The sequence below is a fragment of the Neoarius graeffei genome, chromosome 4, assembly GCF_027579695.1.
Source record: "Neoarius graeffei isolate fNeoGra1 chromosome 4, fNeoGra1.pri, whole genome shotgun sequence".
Taxonomy (NCBI): Eukaryota; Metazoa; Chordata; class Actinopteri; order Siluriformes; family Ariidae; genus Neoarius; species Neoarius graeffei.
This window is the reverse complement of record NC_083572.1, coordinates 77,588,915-77,611,471: the sequence shown is the minus strand read 5'-3', so window position 1 is coordinate 77,611,471 and position 22,557 is coordinate 77,588,915. Positions and strand designations below refer to the sequence as shown.

The 22,557-nt window shown below is 41.8% G+C and overlaps 1 protein-coding gene across 6 annotated transcripts in view; it reads right to left on the bottom strand.

Moving 5' to 3' along the window:
• LOC132885268 (uncharacterized) overlaps nt 1-22,557 on the bottom strand; it is a 246,238-nt gene that overhangs the window by 31,462 nt on the left and 192,219 nt on the right. For all 6 annotated transcript variants that reach the window (XM_060919750.1, XM_060919752.1, XM_060919754.1 and 3 more), the window contains one exon: nt 17,308-17,513. In XM_060919750.1, coding sequence (XP_060775733.1) covers nt 17,308-17,513 — 206 coding nt within the window. The remainder of the gene's footprint in view (nt 1-17,307; nt 17,514-22,557) is intronic.

Here is a 22,557-nt window from a genome sequence, read left to right as displayed (position 1 = left end):
GAAGTTAAGGAATTACAGCACATCCTTTAATGCCTGGGCATGTCTTCTTTTTAGGAGAGCATATCAAATTAACCAAAGCATTATTTCATTGACAACTCTAAATAGTGAAATAATAATGATAAAAATAGCTGATCTCTTGCAAACCCATTATGGCTTCATGACTTTGATGAAGTACATTAAGTTGTGTGGACAATTAACTGTCATCACACAATATAAAAAATAAATAAATAAATGAAAAATAATAGGATGTGGCGGCACGGTGGTGTAGTGGTTAGCGCTATCGCCTCACAGCAAGAAGGTCCGGGTTCGAGCCCCGTGGCCGGCGAGGGCCTTTCTGTGTGGAGTTTGCATGTTCTCCCCGTGTCCGCGTGGGTTTCCTCCGGTTTCCCCCACAGTCCAAAGACATGCAGGTTAGGTTAACTGCTGACTCTAAATTGACCGTAGGTGTGAATGTGAGTGTGAATGGTTGTCTGTGTCTATGTGTCAGTCCTGTGATGACCTGGTGACTTGTCCAGGGTGTACCCCGCCTTTCGCCCGTAGTCAGCTGGGATAGGCTCCAGCTTGCCTGCGACCCTGTAGAACAGGATAAAGCAGCTAGAGATAATGAGATGAGATTTTACTTTTATAAAAATCTGGCAACCTCAGAGGTGTGAATGACTTACAGGTATGTTGAATAATCTAAATGAGATACCAAGACAGTGAACTTAAAGCATATATGCAGAACCATGGCCTCACTTTCATTTATAAATGCCTTGAGACCTCAAGAATGGCACAGGAATAGTTTTAAGTGTTAACAATACATCTAATATAGTAATTTTTATGATTAAAGTGATTTACTGTATATAGGTAGCGGTCTGAGTGAATGACCTTGACATCCATAAAGTCACAACAGGAAGTCTATCGGTCTCATCGCCATTTCCGCTATACTAAACACAGAGCTGACTGCAACTCCGATCCTCCATTTTGAGCTAATTTATCGCCATGCCATGTAGATGTATTGCTGGCGGGTGCAGCAACATGACAGAAGGTGGATTTACTTTGCATTCATGGCCCAAGAATGTTCAAAGTGCAAAGATTTGGACTCGTTTTGCGAGAAGTTCATGGGCACATTGGGTGCCTACGAAGTGGTCTCTCCTCTGCTCTGCACATTTTGCTGAGGACTCGTACGAAATCTCTGATCTGTTGAGGAGCATTGGCTATAAGCCTGTATTGAAAGAGGGTGCAGTACCAACAATTAAAGAAAACTACAAGAAAAGGAAAGTATTTGTTTTATTTATTTATTTTTTAAAAAAGGAAAGTAAGCGGGGCGGCAGAGTGGTGTAGTGGTTAGCGCTGTCGCCTCACAGCGAGAAGGTCCGGGTTCGAGCCCCGTGGCCGGCGAGGGCCTTTCTGTGCGGAGTTTGCATGTTCTCCCCGTGTCCGCGTGGGTTTCCTCCGGGTGCTCCGGTTTCCCCCACAGTCGAAAGACATGCAGGTTAGGTTCACTGGTGACTCTAAATTGACCGTGAGTGTGAATGGTTGTCTATGTGTCAGCCCTGTGATGACCTGGCAACTTGTCCAGGGTGTACCCTGCCTTTCGCCCGTAGTCAGCTGGGATAGGCTCCAGCTTGCCTGCGACCCTGTAGAACAGGATAAAGCAGTTAGAGATAATGAGATGAGATGAGACATGTAACTTGTATTGTGTGTTTAAGTTACCGGTATAAGATTATTTAATTTGCTTCAGAATGTGATTGTGGGCGGCACGGTGGTGTAGTGGTTAGCGCTGTCGCCTCACAGCAAGAAGGTCCTGGGTTCGAGCCCCATGGCCGGCGAGGGCCTTTCTGTGCGGAGTTTGCATGTTCTCCCCGTGTCCGCGTGGGTTTCCTCCGGGTGCTCCGGTTTCCCCCACAGTCCAAAGACATGCAGGTTAGGTTAACTGGTGACTCTAAATTGACCGAAGGTGTGAATGGTTGTCTGTGTCTATGTGTCAGCCCTGTGATGACCTGGCGACTTGTCCAGGGTGTACCCCGCCTTTCGCCCGTAGTCAGCTGGGATAGGCTCCAGCTTGCCTGCGACCCTGTAGAAGGATAAAGCGGCTAGAGATAATGAGATGAGAGATGAGATGTGATTGTCTCAGGTCATCTGATAATTTAATTAGCCTTTTACATTTTATCAATGAAAATGCATGCATGTACATGTATGTTGCAGAAGTTATAACACCTATCCTGTTTTAATGAGAGTCAACCCACAATCAATGAAGTCAAATCAGTCGTAGTTGAGCGAGTCGGTAACAGTATTTCTTACTTTCACCATAAATTTTTATTTATATGACTTTGGTCTATAGCTGTCAAAGGCCTCGGCCTTAAAACCGGTTACCGCTGTGATGTCATGCACTCAGGGCTGGCTGGCTCAGTGGGGCAGCTCGAATGCCAACTTTGCGGTCGATTTTAGCTCTCAAAAAATATATTTTTTTATTCCCATTTATGCAGCATACAAGAGTCAAGAATAAGATACTATCCACTCAGAAATTTATTTAAAAATAAAGATTCTGTGTATCTCCTTTAAGTAATTGTGTAACCCAATTCTGAATAATTTCTGTGCAAGTACTGAGTCATTTTTAAATTTAACTGAAGTCGTAAATTTTGAAAAAGTCCCAAGGTGACTTTTGACCTGCTGGATTAGGGTTGATTTTTGTCTCTGCTAAAACGTAAACACTAATTTGAATCTGGGAATAATCAGAGCCAGCAAACTTTCCTACATTGTAGGCTGAATATTACTCTAAGAGTATATGCTGGAGGTTTTCTTCTTTTTTTTCTTTTTCTTTTTTTTGTCTCATGCATAATTTTACATAAGGCTAGCACTATACAGTGCTGATGATTCAGAAGGTCTTTAGACTTTGGCTGAAAACTGCAGACTTAATTCAGGCCTCCTGCAGGTCTCCTGCATTGACACTACTGGACACTTTCTAAGCAAATTTGAACAGCATTAGTACAATGTGGTAGACAATTACAGAATGAAGTCACTTCTAAACTGAGTTAGAAGTGTAATATGCTTTAATCCATACACACATGGTTTTGCCCTTGCTTTAGATTTGTATACGGATTTACAAGTCCTCCTTGACCACAGCATTGCACAACCATTTCTCTGCAACTATTTAACATGTTGTTTAAATGTAAACCAATTTCCTGCCGTAGAATTACAGCCCACTAATGTGAGCCTGATGAGAGCTGGAACAACAGCAGATTAGCAGCGCAGTCATGATATTAATTACCAGCTCATAAGGTACATTCTTTACCCAAAGAAAATGTTTAATAGGAGCATTTTGCCTTGATTACAAACAGCCTCTGTGTTTGTTTTCTCATAAACAATGAATCAACCTGAGAGCAGTGGAGAAAGTATTTTTTTTTTTTTTAAATAGCGTACATGTCAAATTTTAATTTCCCCTGTTAGCAAGGAAGGGCACCCCGGGGTGAGTTTGTATTTGTATCACTATTTCCGTCAAGATCAGCTTTTACGTTGAATTTGCTGAATGACTCGGGGAAGTCAAGTAACATTCTGTTTCCATCATGAAAATGGTGAACAGTTGATCATGTTTACGCCAAGAATCTAATGCATTATTTACAAGTCGGGGGCTAATAAAAGCAGGCTGCTCATTTGCTAATGATGCAGAGCACCCGGAGCGTTATTCCAATTACTTACATTGCAAAAGACTCAAAACCAACAGGAGAAGCTGTGTGTGTGTGTGTGTGTTTTTATCCAATTTTCAGTTTCATTGAAATGATTCAGAGATTACTTCATTTCTTTACACAGATATGGGAAAATAGAATCTGTAACTCAGAGTTTGCCATTATACAAGGCCACCCTGAACATGCACATACACACTGAAACTGAGAATAAGAAAAAGTTAATTTTCTGCAGGACTATCTACCAAGATCTTATTTCAAATCATTACACGTTGTGAGAGTAATTTGCTGTTAGAAATGAATGCATTTAAAGATCCATTCTCAGAGGAAACCAACAGCCCAGATAATTTCTTCAAATCAGCTGTTGACAGCAAGCAAAATCAAGCAATATATTAAACTTTTACTGACTTCTGTGAACAAATACTTCTATTATATATAGTTGGGTCCGATAATTTGATTACTCGAGCTCTGTTCCAAGACAGGATATTTAATATAACATCACAGGGACATTTCACTGTGTGTATCACTTCGCTTATCTGTGTTTGGCAGGTAAAATTCAACTTCCTAATAGTTACTACGGTAATGCTACTGACATCATCAGCAGACATGGCAAGAGATATTTTTCAGGAATATAACTTTTGACTCAAAATATGAAATGCTCATCAGATGAAAATGAAAAGGATCTTACCAGAAGCACCTTAAATAGGAATGTACAAATCAATGTGTGCTAGCTAGCCAGCTAGCCAATATACTATTGAATGTGGCTTCCTCGGGATCGATTGATCTATTCATTTCATTTTTGATTCTTGCAACATATTTAAAAAAAAATTTGAGATGGTAAAGCATTTATCACTTTATAATGTTGACATTCCTTCTCACAACACTTAAAAGATGTTTAGGAACTGAAGGACACCAAGTGATGAACCTTTTCAGGTGTTATTTTTGTCCCATTCTTCCTGCAAACAGATCATGAGGTGTGCAACAGTACAGGGTCGTCACTGTGGTAATTTTTGATTCAAAATTCGCCACACGTTCTCTGTTGGGGACAGAGGGGACAGGCACCCTCTTCTTCCACAGTCATGCCTTTGTAATGTGTGCAGAATGTGGTTTCGCATTGTATTGTTGAAATATCCCTGGAAAAGCTGCCGTCTTGAAGGCAGCATATGTTGCTCCAAAATCTCAATGTACTTTACTGCATTAATGCTGCTATCACAAAAGTTTAAGTTACCTTTGCCAAGGGCACTGGCACACAACCCCATACCATGACAGACCCTGGCTTTTGGACTTGTTGTTTGTAACAGTCTGGATGGTCCTTTTCATCTTTGGTCTGGAGCACACGGTGTCCATTTCTTACAAAAAAAAAAAACCTGGAATACTGATTCATCTGACCACAATGCACATTTCCACTGTGTGATGGTCCATCCCAGATGCCTCCGAGCCCAGATAAATCGATGGTATTTCTGGACACAGTTAATGCTTACTTTTTTGAGAGTAAAGTTTTAATTGGCATTTGTGGGTGTATCTCCTTATTATAGTGCTTGACAAGGGTTTGCCAAAGTAATAAGCCCATGTGGTTATATCAGGTATAGATGGATGACTTTTCTTGCAGTGCCATCTGAGGGATTGGAGATTGCAGGTGTTCAGCTTAGGCTTGCGCCCTTGCCCTTTGTGTGCAGAATGTGGTTTTGCATTGCCCGCTCTCTTTCTCTTTTATATACTGTATATATATATATATATATATATATATATATATATATATATATATATATATATATATATACTACCGTTCAAAAGTTTGGGATCACCCAGACAATTTTGTGCTTTCCATGAAAAGTCACACTTTTATTTACCACCATAAATTGTAAAATGAATAGAAAATATAGTCAAGACATTTTTCTGGCCATTTTGAGCATTTAATCGACCCCACAAATGTGATGCTCCAGAAACTCAATCTGCTCAAAGGAAGGTCAGTTTTATAGCTTCTCTAAAGAGCTCAACTGTTTTCAGCTGTGCTAACATGATTGTACAAGGGTTTTCTAATCATCCATTAGCCTTCTGAGGCAATGAGCAAACACATTGTACCATTAGAACACTGGAGTGAGAGTTGCTGGAAATGGGCCTCTATACACCTATGGAGATATTGCACCAAAAACCAGACATTTGCAGCTAGAATAGTCATTTACCACATTAGCAATGTATAGAGTGGATTTCTGATTAGTTTAAAGTGATCTTCATTGAAAAGAACAGTGCTTTTCTTTCAAAAATAAGGGAATTTCAAAGTGACCCCAAACTTTTGAATGGTAGTGTGTGTGTACATATATATATATATATACACACACACACACACACACAGACACACTGTATATATATATATATATATATATATATATATATATATATAATCTCATCTCATTATCTCTAGCCGCTTTATCCTTCTACAGGGTCGCAGGCAAGCTGGAGCCTATCCCAGCTGACTATGGGCGAAAGGCGGGGTACACCCTGGACAAGTCGCCAGGTCATCATATATATATATATATATATATATATATATATATATATATATATATATACATACACACTGTGTATATATGTGTGTGTGTATATATATATATATATATATATGCCACGCCTTCTAAATTCAGTGTTTTTTCTAAATTATTAAATAAATTATTAATATTGTCTTTATTGATTATTATTATTTATTTATTATTAAAACAAAATGTGCTTAAAGTAATGATGAACTCTTGTTTCTCTTCACTTATTTGAATGATGCCTTTTTTTTGCCACTAACTAATCTAAACTATACTGTTTTTTATTGTTCATTTTTTGACTGATGTTCTGCAGTGGTCTATAATAAATTATATACTTTTGTATCCATTCTGTCATAGTACCAGTTCCACTTGAAGTTTTCTAATTCCTGACTAGTGGTAACACCCAGGCTATTTTTGTGGTAATATGTACCCTCTTTCCAACAGAAAGGAAATCTCTGAACCTTGTATAAGACCTGACACACTCATGAGAACTTCTATCTTACTCAGAGCATTGATCCGGTTAACTGTCTAATATGGGAATCTTAATATAGCCCTTGTCCCCTCATTACCTCAGCACAATTCTCATTAAACAGAGTGTCCATGCATGGCCAGATGGGAAAAGTATTAGAGGGGACATATTTTACTTTTTTTTCCGCAGTGTAATAGAGTTCCTTGTGCTCTTTATAACACATCTGTGAAGGTAGCAGATAAACCTAACTTTTTACATTCTGTTCTACACTGTTCTTTTCTGCATTAGGAAGAACAGGTCATTTTAGGTGTGTTGGTTTTGTATGGTTGAATACCTTTGGGATAAATTGGAGCACTAATTATGCACCAGACCTTCTCGCTCAACATCAGTGTCTCACTAATTCTCTTGTGGCTGAATGGGCACAAATACCAACATCTAGTGGAAAGCCTTCCCAGAAGCATGGAGGTTATTATAACAGCAAAGCAGGGACTAAATCTGGAATGGGATGTTCAACAAGCACACATAAATGTTCTAGCTCAGGTGTCGACAGATTTTTGGCCTTATAGTCTATATGGACTTTATCGTATATGTGGTGTAGCAAGATAACAGTAGTTTCATTTATTATGTTCCTTTTAATTTCCCTCTGGCTGCCTAGTGATTTCAAATGTATATTTGATTGTCTGATATTGCGCTCTGCTGAACCTTTGCTCCACACCTCACACCTCATAATATCCTGTAACCAGCATGTTTGCCCTAATGATGACATCTCAATTATGTAGTAGGTTAAATTCCTATTGCAAATGCCACATTACGCTGAGAAATGCAGAAGAAATTGTTATGCATGGCAATGGTGCCGCAGAATCTCAGGGGTTGAAATAGGAAAAAAATAAAGAGAGATCAATGCAGCTTTTAATTTTACCCCTCATTGATCATGTCAATAGCGTGCACACTTTTTACAAGTGGCAGAAATAGTGACTCATGTTTCTGATGGCGATGTGGCTGTAATGACTTGTCTGTGAGTGTGATGTGTATTCCTGGAAGGAAAATTAATGTTCATTCCCCTTTGGAGAAAGAAGTATTGCATAAATATGAAGCAAAGACATTTGATGCTTTTGAAATCATAATCATACTCACAGACACCTCCACACATTCTCTCTCTCTCTCTCTCTCTCTCTCTCTCACTCACACACACACTCACACACACACACACACACACACACACACACACACACACACACACACACACACACACACACACACTCCATAGTCTGCGGGTGTGTATTTCAAAGTGCTTTCATTTCCTTGTGGTTGGCTCATTGCTTTGGTGATTACAATGGCAAAAGCAGTGAGGTAAAGTGAGCCTTTGAGAGGAAAGGGTGTTTATTGAAATCTAATGAAATCTAGCTCAACTTAATCAAACTCTAGCAAATACTTCACGCAGCAGGGGTCTGTAATGAATACAGCACAAATGCGCGCACACACACATGCACACGGTCAAGAAATTCTAGGAAAATATTTTGAAATACTGTGAAAAGCCTAATTTCACATTTTCACACACACACACACACACACACACACACACACACACACACACACACACACACACACACTTGTATGCCTTATGTGAGGACCTTCCCTTAACACAATTATTAATTCAGCTGTAGGCACCGAACCCTCACCTTAACCTCAGTAAACAAAAGGAAACTTTTTGGTTCTTTAAGTTTAGTTTTTTCAAAGTATTATTCAAGTAAAAGTTTTTTGTAAAAATGCAGTTTTCTTGTCCTTACAAGGTCAAAACTGTCCTCCTGCAGACAACTCATACTGATCTGCTGACAAAGGATCTCAAACTTGAAATATGACATCACTACAATAATTTACCAAACATTAGCTAGCTTCTACCTACTGGATTTCATTAGACAAGACAATAATTTACCAAATTACAGCTAGTTTACTAGTGAACTTGGATAATGGTTGTAATTACGCAATATGATAATTTATATCATATTATCTAGCTTGCTCCCAAACCTGGCCTCTGGGTTTAATTTTACAATACAATAAGTAACATGGGGTGGCATGGTGGTGTAGTGGTTAGCGCTGTAGCCTCACAGCAAGAAGGTCCGGGTTCGAGCCCCGTGGCCGGCGGGGGCCTTTCTGTGTGGAGTTTGCATGTTCTCCCCGTGTCCGCGTGGGTTTCCTCCGGGTGCTCCGGTTTCCCCCACAGTCCAAAGACATGCAGGTTAGGTTAACTGGTGACTCTAAATTGACCGTAGGTGTGAATGTGAATGGTTGTCTGTGTCTATGTGTCGGCCCTGTGATGACCTGGCGACTTGTCCAGGGTGTACCCCGCCTTTCGCCCGTAGTCAGCTGGGATAGGCTCCAGCTAGCCTGCGACCCTGTAGGACAGGATAAAGCGGCTAGAGATAATGAGATGAGATGAATAAGTAACATCAGCTAGCTTGCATGGGAGCTAGTTATTTGTTGGAGATGTCTGTAATAATGTAATGTAAGCTGATTAGCTAGCTGCCTAGTGCATTGCTTTATTTAGGTAGGATTAGTTAATATTGCTAAACTATCAATAACACTTGTGGGCTACACTTTAAATAATGCTCTCTTATCTAACATTACTGATTGCATTTAACATTTTAGCATTAATAAACTGTGATTAATGTTAACAAAGTAACAAAATAGTTAATAAAATGTATTCATATAAATACTCGGGTGATTATAGGAAATCACGTGCTGATTGGTCAAGAAATTCGGATTATTTTTCGATAATTACCTCAAGTGACCCAGCAAAATGGCAGCCAATCTCTGTCACCGTAAGCGAGGAAGAATTAGAAATTATGAAAGAAAATGCTGTTCCTAAAAGCACTAAAGATGCTATGAAGTTTGGTCTAAAACTTGAAAAGTAAGGTGGAATTGTGATTTATTTTATCTATTTCAAAACAAAGTATTTTATGTGACTTGGCATAGATAAATGACAAGTCTGCGCACACTGTTATTACATTTGCATGCTGCTTTTGAAGTTTAAAATAAATTATTTTTTTAATATGATTTATTTTTTTAATAATCACCTGTGTATTTATACTAAAACAATTATCTGCCTCAGGCTCAGTGAATGATAACCTTGACTTTGTCTCAAACTAAAAAATAAATCCGCATAAATTAGTAAAAATAATTTATGTCATGTTCCTAAATGAGCTAAATAACTCTCCAGGTTTAAATACTGGAACTTTATTCAGCCTCAATCAACATCATCAAATATGTTCATTAAGGTGCTGGTTTATATTAGCCATTCTGTAAAAACCAGTTTAGGATGTTCATTGCTTGACTTATTATTAACCATATATAATAAGTACAAGTGTTAGTTACTTTGTTAAAGTTATTTATGGTGCATTAATGCTGAAGTTTGCAGATTGTGTTAACTAATGCAAAAACTGTCACTTAAGGGGAGCTTAATGCAACTGTATTGGTATTTAAACCTATATTTTATGTTTAAAAGTTTGCTAACATGTTGAGATTTTGTTCTTTTTACATACGTTGATCAGTAGCTTGGCCTGGTACTACTAACAACTGCTAGCTACTGCTGGAGAAGAAACATCAACAGGTTACTATTCATAAGCTTAGGTTGCTGGTGAGCTTGTGAAATATTGCTAAACTATTATATGGCATAATTTAACTCTTGGTGTTCGGGTCTGTGGGACCCATTTTCATTTTTTTATCAAAGGAACAATGATACGATTAATTTTTTTTTCAAACTCAGACTCATTGGCCTTGGCTCATTTTCTGTGAAGAACATATTGTGGCAGCGGGGGCGTGGCCAAGCATCAAGTTGGGCGGGGTCGGGGAAGGTAAGTGGCTAAGTCATTATACCTGATGTCAATTAATGTGTGTGTGTGTGTGTGTGTGTGTGTGTGTGTGTGTGTTTGTTTGTTTGTTTGTTGCAGGGATGGAGTATAAAAGGAGGGGGAGAGCAGAGAAGAATCGCTCCCCTGACCAGAACACGTGTGTGTTGCGTGTGTGACTGTGAAAAGCTAATGAAAACAGCAAAATAAAGTGTCTGTGTGAACACTAACTCTCGTCTGCCGTGCTTCTGTGCCCCACCCACATCAGGGATTACTACAGTGGTGCCGAAACCCGGGACACAGAAGAGAACCACCCCATGGAGTCCTCCCCGTTCAAAGAGCTCATCCTTGCCCTCACTACCGCCCAGCAGAACCAGCATCAAGCGCTGATCACCCTCCGGAAGGAGCAGCAGCAGCGCTTCGAAGCCTTGATGCTGGCCCAGCAGGAAGATCGCCAGGCGTTCCGGCACCTGCTCACGCCAGCCGGGCCGTCGGCCACCGCTGCCGCCACCCTCACGAAGATGGGACCGCAGGACGATCCGGAAGCGTTCCTCGCTCTCTTTAAGCAAGTAGCCGAGGCGTGGGGGTGGCCACTGGAGCAGCGTGCGGCGCGCCTCCTCCCACTCCTGACTGGTGAGGTGCAGCTCGCAGCACAGCAGCTCCCTGCTGACAGCCGGCTGGTCTATGCGGGCCTAAAGAAAGCCATCCTGCAGCGGCTCAGCTGCTCCCCGGAGCAACATCGTCAGCACTTCCAGACACTGACACTGGAGGAGGTCGGCTGGCTGTTTGCATTTGGCCAGCAACTCCAGGATGCCTACCGGCGGTGGCTGAGGGCAGAAGACCGCGATGCTGAGGAGATCATCGATCTGGTGGCACTGGAGCAGTTTATCTCAACTTCCGGAAGGAACGGCGGAATGGTTCCAGTGTCACCGCCTGGCGTCGCTGGAACGAGCCATCGAGCTGGCGGAGGACCATCTGGAGGCAGCTCTGACGGCAGGCAGACGAGGCATCTCCCCTTGCTTCTCTTCCCTCTCTCCCTCCTGTCTCTTGTCCCCCTCTCCACCCCGTTCCCCTGCCACGAAGGCGGCGGCTGGCTCCTCCCCAGCTGGCCCGTCGCACCCGTGGTGTCCTCCCATCTCCCTCTTCTGTGTCTGTGTTGTCTCCCCCTCAGGTGAGTGACACCCATAACACCAGTGCAGAGGGAAAGCCTGGGCTGGTGTGCTGGCACGGTGGGGAATCGGAGCATCTCCAGAGTCAGAGCTCCGCAAGGGAGGTGGGTGCTGTCATCCAGATCCCCGACGCGCCAGAAACCGCCCCCGATCGGGCCGGAACGTATCGCATACCGGTGAGTATTCAAGGGGATACATATCACGCTTTGGTGGATTCCGGTTGTAATCAGACCTCAATTCACCAATGCTGGTGCAAGGTGATGCATTGGGGGGAGCACAAGCGGTGAAGGTGTTGTGTGTGCATGGGGATGTTCACCATTACCCGCTAGTGTCTGTCCATATTCTATTCCGGGGCCAAACGCATAGAATAAAGACAGCGGTTAGTCCTTGTCTTACCCACTCGTTGATTTTGGGTACTGATTGGCCGGGATTTAAAGAATTAATGGAGTATTTAGCACATAGTGGGTCCTGCCCTAGTAGGTCACAGGAAGATCCCGGTGTGGCATTGGCTGGAGAAGCTGTCGCAGAGCCATCCACGTCAATACCGTGTCAGAGTGAGGAGCAGCCCACTCCTCCACCTTCTCTCGGGGAGTCCCTTGGGGATTTCCCATTAGAGCAGTCGCAGGACGAGACTCTGCGGCATGCGTTTGAACAAGTGAGAGTAATCGATGGTCAAACTCTTCAGCCGAGCGCGGCACTGACCTTCCCCTATTTTGCCATTATTAGGGAGAGATTGTACCGAGTGACGCAGGACACTCAAACTAAGGAACAAGTAACCCAGTTATTAATCCCAAAGAGCCATAGGGAACTTGTATTCCATATGGCTCACTTTAATCCCATGACTGGACACTTGGGGCAAGACAAAACACTAGCCCGAATAATGGCCCAGTTCTATTGGCCAGGGATTCGCGGGGATGTCCGTCGGTGGTGTGCAGTGTGCCGTGAACGCCAATTAGTCAATCCTGCGGCCACTCTAAAAGCACTGTTGTGCCCTCTTCCTCTAATCGAGACCCCGTTTGAGAGAATTGGGATGGATCTTGTCGGGCCATTAGATCGGTCAGCACGGGGATATCGCTTTATTTTAGTTCTAGTGGACTATGCAACACGATATCCGGAAGCAGTGCCTCTCCACAATATCTCAGCACGCAGTATTGCAGAGGCACTCTTCTGCTTTATCTCCTGGGTCGGGATTCCAAAAGAAATCCTGACAGACCAAGGCACCTCGTTTATGTCACGCACATTGCGCTAGCTGTATGGGTTACTGGGGATTAAGTCTATCTGCACCAGTGTCTATCACCCACAAACGGATGGATTAGTAGAGCGATTTAACCAGACACTCAAAAACATAATCCGGAAATTCGTAAGTGAAAACGCGCGGAATTGGGATAAGTGGCTCGAGCCCCTGTTATTCGCAGTACAAGAGGTCCCCCAAGCCTCCACAGGGTTTTCTCCCTTTGAATTATTATATGGGCGTAAGCTGCGTGGCATTCTGGATGTGCTGCGGGAAAATTGGGAGGAGGGACCTTCACAGAGTAAAAATGAAATCCAGTATGTGCTTGACCTGTGCGCAAAACTCCACACCCTCACGCACCTAACCCAGGAGAATTTACGGCAGGCACAAGAACATCAAAGCCGGCTGTATGACAGGGGCACGCGCCTTAGAGAATTCACGCTGGGAGAAAAAGTACTCGTATTATTGCCCACGTCGAGTTCTAAATTAGTCGCCAAGTGGCAAGGGCCCTTCGAGGTCACACGGCGAGTCGGGGGCGAGTCAACTATGAGGTGAAGCGAATGGATAGGGGTGGGGCATTGCAAGTCTACCACCTCAACCTTTTAAAATGCTGGAATGAGGGGGTCCCCGTGGTGTTGGCGTCTGTAGTCCCAGAGAAGGCGGAGCTGGGGCCGGAGGTAAAAAAGATAACATCTTGGACCACTCTGGTCCCTTGTGGAGACTACCTCTCACCGACCCAACTCACGGAGGTAGCCAAGTTGCAGAAGGAATTTTCCGACGTGTTCTCGCCCCTTCCGGGTCGTACCCACCTCATAGAACACCACATCGAAACGCCCCTGGGGGTGGTAGTGCATAGCCGCTCTTACCGCTTGCCCGAACACAAGAAAAAGATGGTTCAGGATGAACTCAAGGCCATGCTCAAAATGGGCATAATCGAGGAGTCCCACAGTGACTGGAGCAGCCCAGTGGTCCTGGTTCCCTAGACCGATGGGTCGGTCCGGTTCTGTGTGGACTATAGAAAGGTCAATGCGGTGTCTAAATTTGATGCATACCCAATGCCTCGCATTGATGAGTTGCTTGATTGGTTAGGCACTGCTCGCTTTTATTCGACACTGGATCTAACCAAGGGATATTGGCAGATCCCCTTGACTCCTCTATCCTGAGAGAAAACAGCCTTTTCCACACTGTTTGGTTTACACCAATTTGTCACGCTCCCTTTTGGGTTGTTTGGGGCGCCTGCTACATTCCAGCGGCTTATGGACAGGGTCCTCCGCCCTCATGCTGCCTACGCGGCTGCCTATCTAGATGACATAATAATCTACAGTCATGATTGGCCGCGGCACTTGGAACACCTGAGGGCTGTTCTAAAGTCGCTGAGACGGCCTCACAGCTAACCCGAAAAAGTGTGCGATTGGGCGGGTGGAAGTATGGTATCTGGGGTTCCACTTGGGTCATGGGCAGGTGCGTCCCCAAATTAACAAGACTGCAGCGATTGCGGCTTGCCTGAGGCCCAAGACCAAAAAGGAGGTGAGGCGGTTCTTGGGGCTGGCTGGCTATTATCGTAGGTTTCTACCTAACTATTTGGACGTCACCAGCCCGCTAACTGACCTCACTAAAAAGAGGGCTCCAGATCCGGTCCAGTGGACGGAGCAGTGCCAACAGGCCTTCTCTGAGGTAAAAGCTGCACTGTGTGGGGGGCCACTTTTACACTCCCCTGACTTCTCTCTCCCCTTTATTTTGCAGACCGATGCATCAGACAGGGGGCTGGGGGCTGTTTTGTCCCAGGAGGTGGAGGGTGAGGAGTGCCTGGTGCTGTACATCAGCCAAAAGCTGTCAATGCGCGAAAGCAAGTACAGCACAATTGAAAAGGAGTGTCTCGCCATCAAGTGGGCGGTCCTCGCCCTCCGATACTACATGCTGGGGCGCCCTTTCACTCTCTGTTCGGACCATGCGCCCCTCCAGTGGCTCCACCACATGAAGGATGCCAATGTGCGGATCACCCGTTGGTATCTCGCTCTCCAGCCATTTAAGTTCAAGGTGATCCACAGGCCGGGGGCACAGATGGTGGTGGTGGACTTCCTGTCCTGTCAGGGGGGGGAGTCAGCTTCAGGCCGGACAGCTCCCCGGCCTGAGTCGAGCGGTGGGGGTATGTGGCAGCGGGGGCATGGCCAAGCAGCAGTCTGTGAATGGAGGGCGGGGTCAGGGAAGGTAAGTGGCTGTCATTACACCTGGTGGCAATTAATGTGTGTGTGTGTGTGTGTGTGTGTGTGTGTGTGTGTGTGTGTGTGTGTGTGTGTGTTTGTTTGTTTGTTTATTGCAGGGATGGAGTATAAAAGGAGGGGGAGAGCAGAGAAGAATCTCTCCCCTGACCAGAACACGTGTGTGTTGCGTGTGTGAGTGAGAAGCTGAAAAGCTAATGAAAACAGCAAAATAAAGTGTCTGTGTGAACACTAACTCTCGCCTGCCGTGCTTCTGTGCCCCACCCACATCAGGGATTACTACACATATATCAGAACACATTTTCGATGACCACACACTGTACACCCCCCTACACATTTATATTGCATACAGGATGTTTGGGTCCACTGGACCCGGGGCTAATAAAAGTGTGTACCTTCGCTCTGTCCTCCTCCTGTCTGGGCCTGCTGTTAGTGTGTGTGTTTTGTGTTTCTGCCCCTGCCGTTCAAGCACCGACACCTGTCTGCTCTCACGTTCCTACACATTTTACCCTCTGTCTTGCGGGAACCAAATCAGAAGTTCCCATAAATTGGGGGCAGGACACAATAAATATAGCTTTTCCAATGTGGCTCCTTATCACAACTGATCAAGATGGCTAAAAGATTCTCTGCTCAGATGGACTTGCAAATGATTTTGGAAGAGAGAGAAGCTTTTGATGATGTAGAGGAAGACGTTTCAGAACATGAGGATCACATTTCTGAAAATTCAGAGTCTGACAGTGGCTTTGAAGAAGAGGATGAGATGGAGCATCAGCCAGTCCCAGAACGAAGACGAGCATGGGGATGACGTGTTGTATAGACTGACATGGTTACTGTATGTGTTCAGCTTGTGTTGTGTAAACTGAACTGAATGGGTTAAATTTCTAATGAAATTCAAAGAAATAAAAATCAGTTGTTATGAAAAACCTTGCTTCATTTGTAAATTTGAAGATAAACATCTTTTTTTCCACTCATATCTTGACTGTAATTGATTTTCTTTTTGTAAAATTACATTTTATTAAAAAACAAAAAACGAGTAGCACTTTTTTAAAAATGTAATCTAACAAAGGTAAAGGGCAAATATTAACCATATATGTTGTTTATGTTGCTTGTAATTGGGGTGAAGTAAACATCTGTTAAGTATTTAATGTAAAATTGTGTTGAATTTAAAGCACCAAAACGCAGCGGGTCCACCAGGCCCATGAACACTGGCTGAGTAACAAAAATATGAACACCACACAAGGGTTAAACCATGTCATGTAATATTCAGTGCAGAAGAAATAAAGAGAAATTCGAATGAAAGCAGAGCTACATGCAGACAGACATCTCAGCGACATAACTCACCGTATTCCTCTATATTAATCAGACAAAGTGTTGATTCTGATTAGAAGTGCTTATATAAGAAGCTGAATGAATCTCTGTCTCTCTCTGATGGAACAGAGTGCTGGAGGTTTGTGGGTGGTGCAAGTCACATGGTTTATTGTCATCTATGCAATTAGACAGCCACAGATGTGCATACCTTCTGGCAACCACAAAGCCCCCAACCACCAAATTAATTTTAGCCTTCCCCCTCTTCCCTCTCTCCCAAACAGGTTTATCAGGGAAGAAGACTTCTTACTCACCCTGGGGCTTAACCCCCATTTAGGTGTCTTGTTGCAGGGGAGACACAGTCGGTTTCTTCCTATTAAACAAGCATTTGTATCTTTTTGCACATTGTGTAGCTGTCATGTTCCATTTTGCACATTTAGCTTTATGTGTAGAATTCAATAATGCTGATTAATTAGATTCTACCGACTGCTTGCACATTTGTACATTTTGCACGCATATCACACCAACATGAATACTGTGAATAGTCAAAGCTCCAGTGTCATGTATGTGTTTATAGTTGTTTTGACTGTGGATTGTAGTCATGTTTACTCATCTAACTTTTATGCTATCTTCTGTAATATAGCTTTATTTCCAGAAAGGAAAAAAATATTCATGCAGGTTTGTACCACATATCAAAAAAGTAATGCACTTCAGTTCAACTCAGTTTAGTTCAATTCAACTTCAAATTAAATTCATCTTGGTCTGCGTGCTTGGATTTCCTGCTTTCTTTACCCATCATTATTCCGAACTGTGCTCCACAGTGAAACTATACCATCACTATGGCTCTCATGATGGCTACGAGTCATCAACACTCACCTAAGCAGCAGGATTTCAGAGAGAATGCCAAAGCAGATGGCCGCTATATTGAAGAGAGTATGTGGAGGGTGGTTATTGAAGGCTGTCCACATGCAGTACACGGTGTAGGGAACCAGGGCTGCCAACACCACTACCACCACCACCACAGGCCACACATGCCATTTAGACACCACGGCCTGCCATGGAGCAACTCTCTGCTGCTGGTACTGAGGAAAAGACAAAGTAAGAACAGAAAGAGTTAACACTGTGGGTCTCACTTATGACTAAACATATGCAGCTGGTTGCACCAACCAAACTTATGTTTTATCATAGATTTATTTAAAAATAAATTGAACTTCTATAAATCTTGTACAGCTCACAATATGTGGGCTAGCATGGCATACGTTTAGATAAAGATAAAAAAGACATGAATATAAAGTTAGATTTTTTAAGATTATTAGCTGTTAACAAATGTCTTATTGAGTATTATTTTGGACTTTTGTATGCAAGCACAACAGCACCCACAATGGTCATAAGAAAAATGCACAAAATGTTATGAAGAAGGAATGCTAGGGCTGATTTCTTTCTAGCCCAGACTGTAGATTACTGGATCCTAGTTTTGTCAGGTGATTACACAGAGTGAAACATTCCCTAGATTTAGACATTAAGAAGAGCTCCAGCTTGGTATGGTGGTGTAGTAGTTAGCACTATTGCCTCACAGCAAGAAGGTTCTGGGTTTGAGCCCAGTGGCCGACGGGGGCCTTTCTGTGTGGAGTTTGCATGTTCTCCCCGTGTCTGCATGAGTTTCCTCCGGGTGCTCCGGTTTCCCTCACAGTCCAAAGATATGTTAGGTTAACATGCAGCGGCCTTGGGCTGAAGTGCACTTGAGCAACACACCTAACCCCTATCAGCTCCCAGGGTGCTGGCTGCCTGCTGCTCTGGGTATGTGTGTGTGCTCATTGCTTACTTGTGTGTATTCACTGCTTCAGATGAGTTTGAATTGAATTGACTTTTTTATTTCGAACATGTATAAAAAAATGTATGTAACTATTTGTACATACAAAAGAAAGAAAACGAGAAATAAAAAATAAAATAATAAATAAAATAACAAAGAGCTAAGACATTACAAAACACCTCACATTGTTCGAAAAAGGAGTGGGAAGAAGTACAATACTTTTTTTTATTTCCCACCCCTTTTTAACTACCCTGAAATCCAAACTACATTAATACACCTATAAAAATATATACCATATATACACTTCATGAATATCTATATAAATATATAATTGCAAAAATAAATATATACTACATACCATATATATACACTTCATAAATATCTATATAAATATATAATTACAAAAATAAATGTATACTACATACCATATATATATATATATATATATATATATATATATATATATATATATATATATATATATACACTTCATAAATATCTATATAAATATTTAATTACAAAAATAAATATATACTACAGTGGTGCTTGAAAGTTTGTGAACCCTTTAGAATTTTCTATATTTCTGCATAAATATGACCTAAAACATCATCAGATTTTCACATAAATCCTAAAAGTAGATAAAGAGAACCCAGTTAAACAAATGAGACAAAAATATTATACTTGGTCATTTATTTATTGAGGAAAATGATCCAATATTACATATCTGTCAGTGGCAAAAGTATGTGAACCTTTGCTTTCAGTATCTGGTGTGATCCCCTTGTGCAGTGATAACTGCAACTAAATGTTTCCGGTAACTGTTGATCAGTCCTGCACACCGGCTTGGAGGAATTTTAGCCCATTCCTCCATACAGAACAGCTTCAACTCTGGGATGTTGGTGGGTTTCCTCACATGAACTGCTCGCTTCAGGTCCTTCCACAACATTTCGATTGGATTAAGGTCAGGACTTTGACTTGGCTATTCCAAAACATTAACTTTATTCTTCTTTAACCATTCTTTGGTAGAACGACTTGTGTGCTTAGGGTCATTGTCTTGCTGCATGACCCACCTTCTCTTGAGATTCAGTTCATGGACAGATGTCCTAACATTTTCCTTTAGAATTCGCTGGTATAATTCAGAATTCATTGTTCCATCACTGATGGCAAGCCGTCCTGGCCCAGATGCAGCAAAACGGGCCCAAACCGTGATACTACCACCACCATGTTTCACAGATGGGATAAGGTTCTTATGCTGGAATGCAGTGTTTTCCTTTCTCCAAACATAACGCTTCTCATTTAAACCAGAAGTTCTATTTTGGTCTCATCCGTCCCCAAAACATTTTTCCAATAGCCTTCTGGCTTGTCCACGTGATCTTTAGCAAACTGCACATGAGCAGCAATGTTCTTTTTGGAGAGCAGTGGCTTTCTTCTTGCAACCCTGCCATGCACACCATTGTAGTTCAGTGTTCTCCTGATGGTGGACTCATGAACATTAACATTAGCCAATGTGAGAGAGGGCTTCAGTTGCTTAGAAGTTACCCTGGGGTCCTTTGTGACCTCGCCGACTATTACACGCCTTGCTCTTGGAGTGATCTTTGTTGGCCGACCACTCCTGGGGAGGGTAACAATGGTCTTGAATTTCCTCCATTTGTACACAATCTGTCTGACTGTGGATTGGTGGAACCCAAACTCTTTAGAGATGGTTTTGTAACCTTTTCCAGCCTGATGAGCATCAACAACGCTTTTTCTGAGGTCCTCAGAAACCTCCTTTGTGGAAGTGCCATGATACACTTCCACAAACATGTGTTGTGAAGATCAGACTTTGATAGATCCCTGTTCTTTAAATAAAACAGGCTGCCCACTCACACCTGATTGTCATCTCGCTGATTGAAAACACCTGACTCTATTTTCAACTTCAAATTAACTGCTAATCCTAGAGGTTCACATACTTTTGCCACTGACAGATATGTAATATTGGATCATTTTCCTCAATAAATAAATGACCAAGTATAATATTTTTGTCTCATTTGTTTAACTGGGTTCTCTTTATCTACTTTTAGGACTTGTGTGAAAATCTGATGATGTTTTAGGTCATATTTATGCAGAAATATAGAAGATTCTAAAGGGTTCACAAACTTTCAAGCACCACTGTACATACCATATACAGTATACACTTCATAAATATCTATATAAATATATCATTACAAAAAAAATTATATATATATATATATATATATATATATATATATATATATATATATATATATACACACACACACTATATACTATATATACACTTCATAAATATCTTTATAAATATATCATTACAAAAATAAATATCTACTACATACCTATCCCTGTAAATATGAATATACAAACTATCGCCATATATACCATATATACCATATACTAAGTTAGTTCTAATATAACAATCAACCCTATTCTATTTATCCCTCATCATCCTCCGTTAACATACTTCCTCTTCTATATACTTGTTTAAAAATATTTTTTGTACCTTTTGTTAAACAGATTTATATTTGCACTTTGTTTTATTTCTGTCTCCAGTCTGTTCCATAAAGTCACCCCACAGCTCGATACGCGCATGCTTTTCATATTTGTTCGAACCTTTGTTTTTTTTTTTAATTTAGGCCTCCCCTTAGATTATATCCCCCCTCTCTCTCACTAAACATTCCTTGTATATTTTTTTGGCAATAGATTATTTCTCGCTTTGTACATTATTTGTGCTGTTCTGAATTTGACCAGATCCATAAATTTCAACATGTGTGATTTTATGAATAGTGAGTTTGTGTGAGTTAAATGCAGAAAGGAATTTCACTTTGCTTAAGTGTATGTGTGACAAATAAAGTTGTTGTTGTTGTTGTTCTTCTTCTAGTTTAAGCTACAACATTTCTTAAAGCAGCCAACAATGTCAGTTCTTTCTACTGTAACTGCCATAAAATGTTATAGAACAAAGCACACGTTACAGATCATTCCAAACATTTACACTTAATGTAATAGTAAATGGCAAAGCATTTTTTTCCCCATTGTTTTGATTCACGACTAAATGAAACAGCACATAGATATTTTGGGAAGTAAAAGGAAACTAGGTAGACTGTATGGTGTGGTTGGCAGTCATAATGTTTCTTATATTTTAATTTATACAACATTCAATGCAACTGCTTTCATTTCTTTAGCATTCCTATAAATATTGATGGAAGGATGTTTCGAAAGCCATTCAGTTTTAACCTTTAAGTTGTTCCAACAACAAGTCCTGGACAGAAGCTTCGTCTCTAACCTGGGTTTCAAATACTGCTTTTTCATTTCATAGGCCAAGTCATTAGGGCTTTTGATTGGGAAAAAAATGAACAAAGGCCCCTTTGTGAGGTCCTACAACTCCTCTGATGAGAGCAGCTTCACACCTGTTCTTTTAAACGACTCTCTCTCTCTCTCTCTCTCTCTCTCTCTCTCTCCCTCCCTTCAGGCGTAGAGTGCTCTGTTGTTACAACATATACAGGTCTCCACTTAACATCAGCTCTAGCACCAGAGGGGATTATAAAAGAAGGGCAGGTTAGGCAGGTCTGTAGGTGTGTGTGTGTGTGTGCGCGCGTGCGTGAGTGAGTGAGTGAGTGAGTGAGGGTGGATGAAGCTGAGTGTGTGTTCTTTATTAGTCCTCCCTCTAAGGTATTTTGTTTCTGATATATCTGCCTTAACTTACAAGTGAACAATTTATTGCAAAAAAAAAAAAAAAAATCACAGAATATTATTTTTTTATTAGATAGAAGATGTTCTAATGTTAAATGTGTAGACAGAAATGTGGCTTAGGTTATATTATGCTGTATGCTTCAGACCTGCAAACAATAGCTATGAGTTAACACAATGCTTATAGAGATTAGCCATTTAATCTGCATTTTTCTTTGGATGAAGGGTGTTAAGACCTGTGGCTGAATAGAAAATAGAAAACACAGCCTAAGAAGTCGCAGCCTGATATTTGAACATCTTTTAATTAGCGCCTGGGCTTCGTGTACAAATGCCCAGTGCATCGCCCTCTTTAGAATCACTATTCATTAATTAGATTCTTTGTGGCGACCGCCATCAAGCCATCCGCGATGTTTAAGGTTACATCAAACCGCAGTAAGTGGCTTCCTGATAGCAGGCCACATCTGTCTTCATTACTCAGACTGCTGTCAGGCACTGCTCTTCAGCTAGAGAGAGAGAAAGAGAACACGGCTGATAGGACCCAACTCAGACACTGTCTAACTTTTGCCTGCTTATATTTCCACAATGAAGCTCATTAATTTTCAGAGAGCATGCAGGCACCT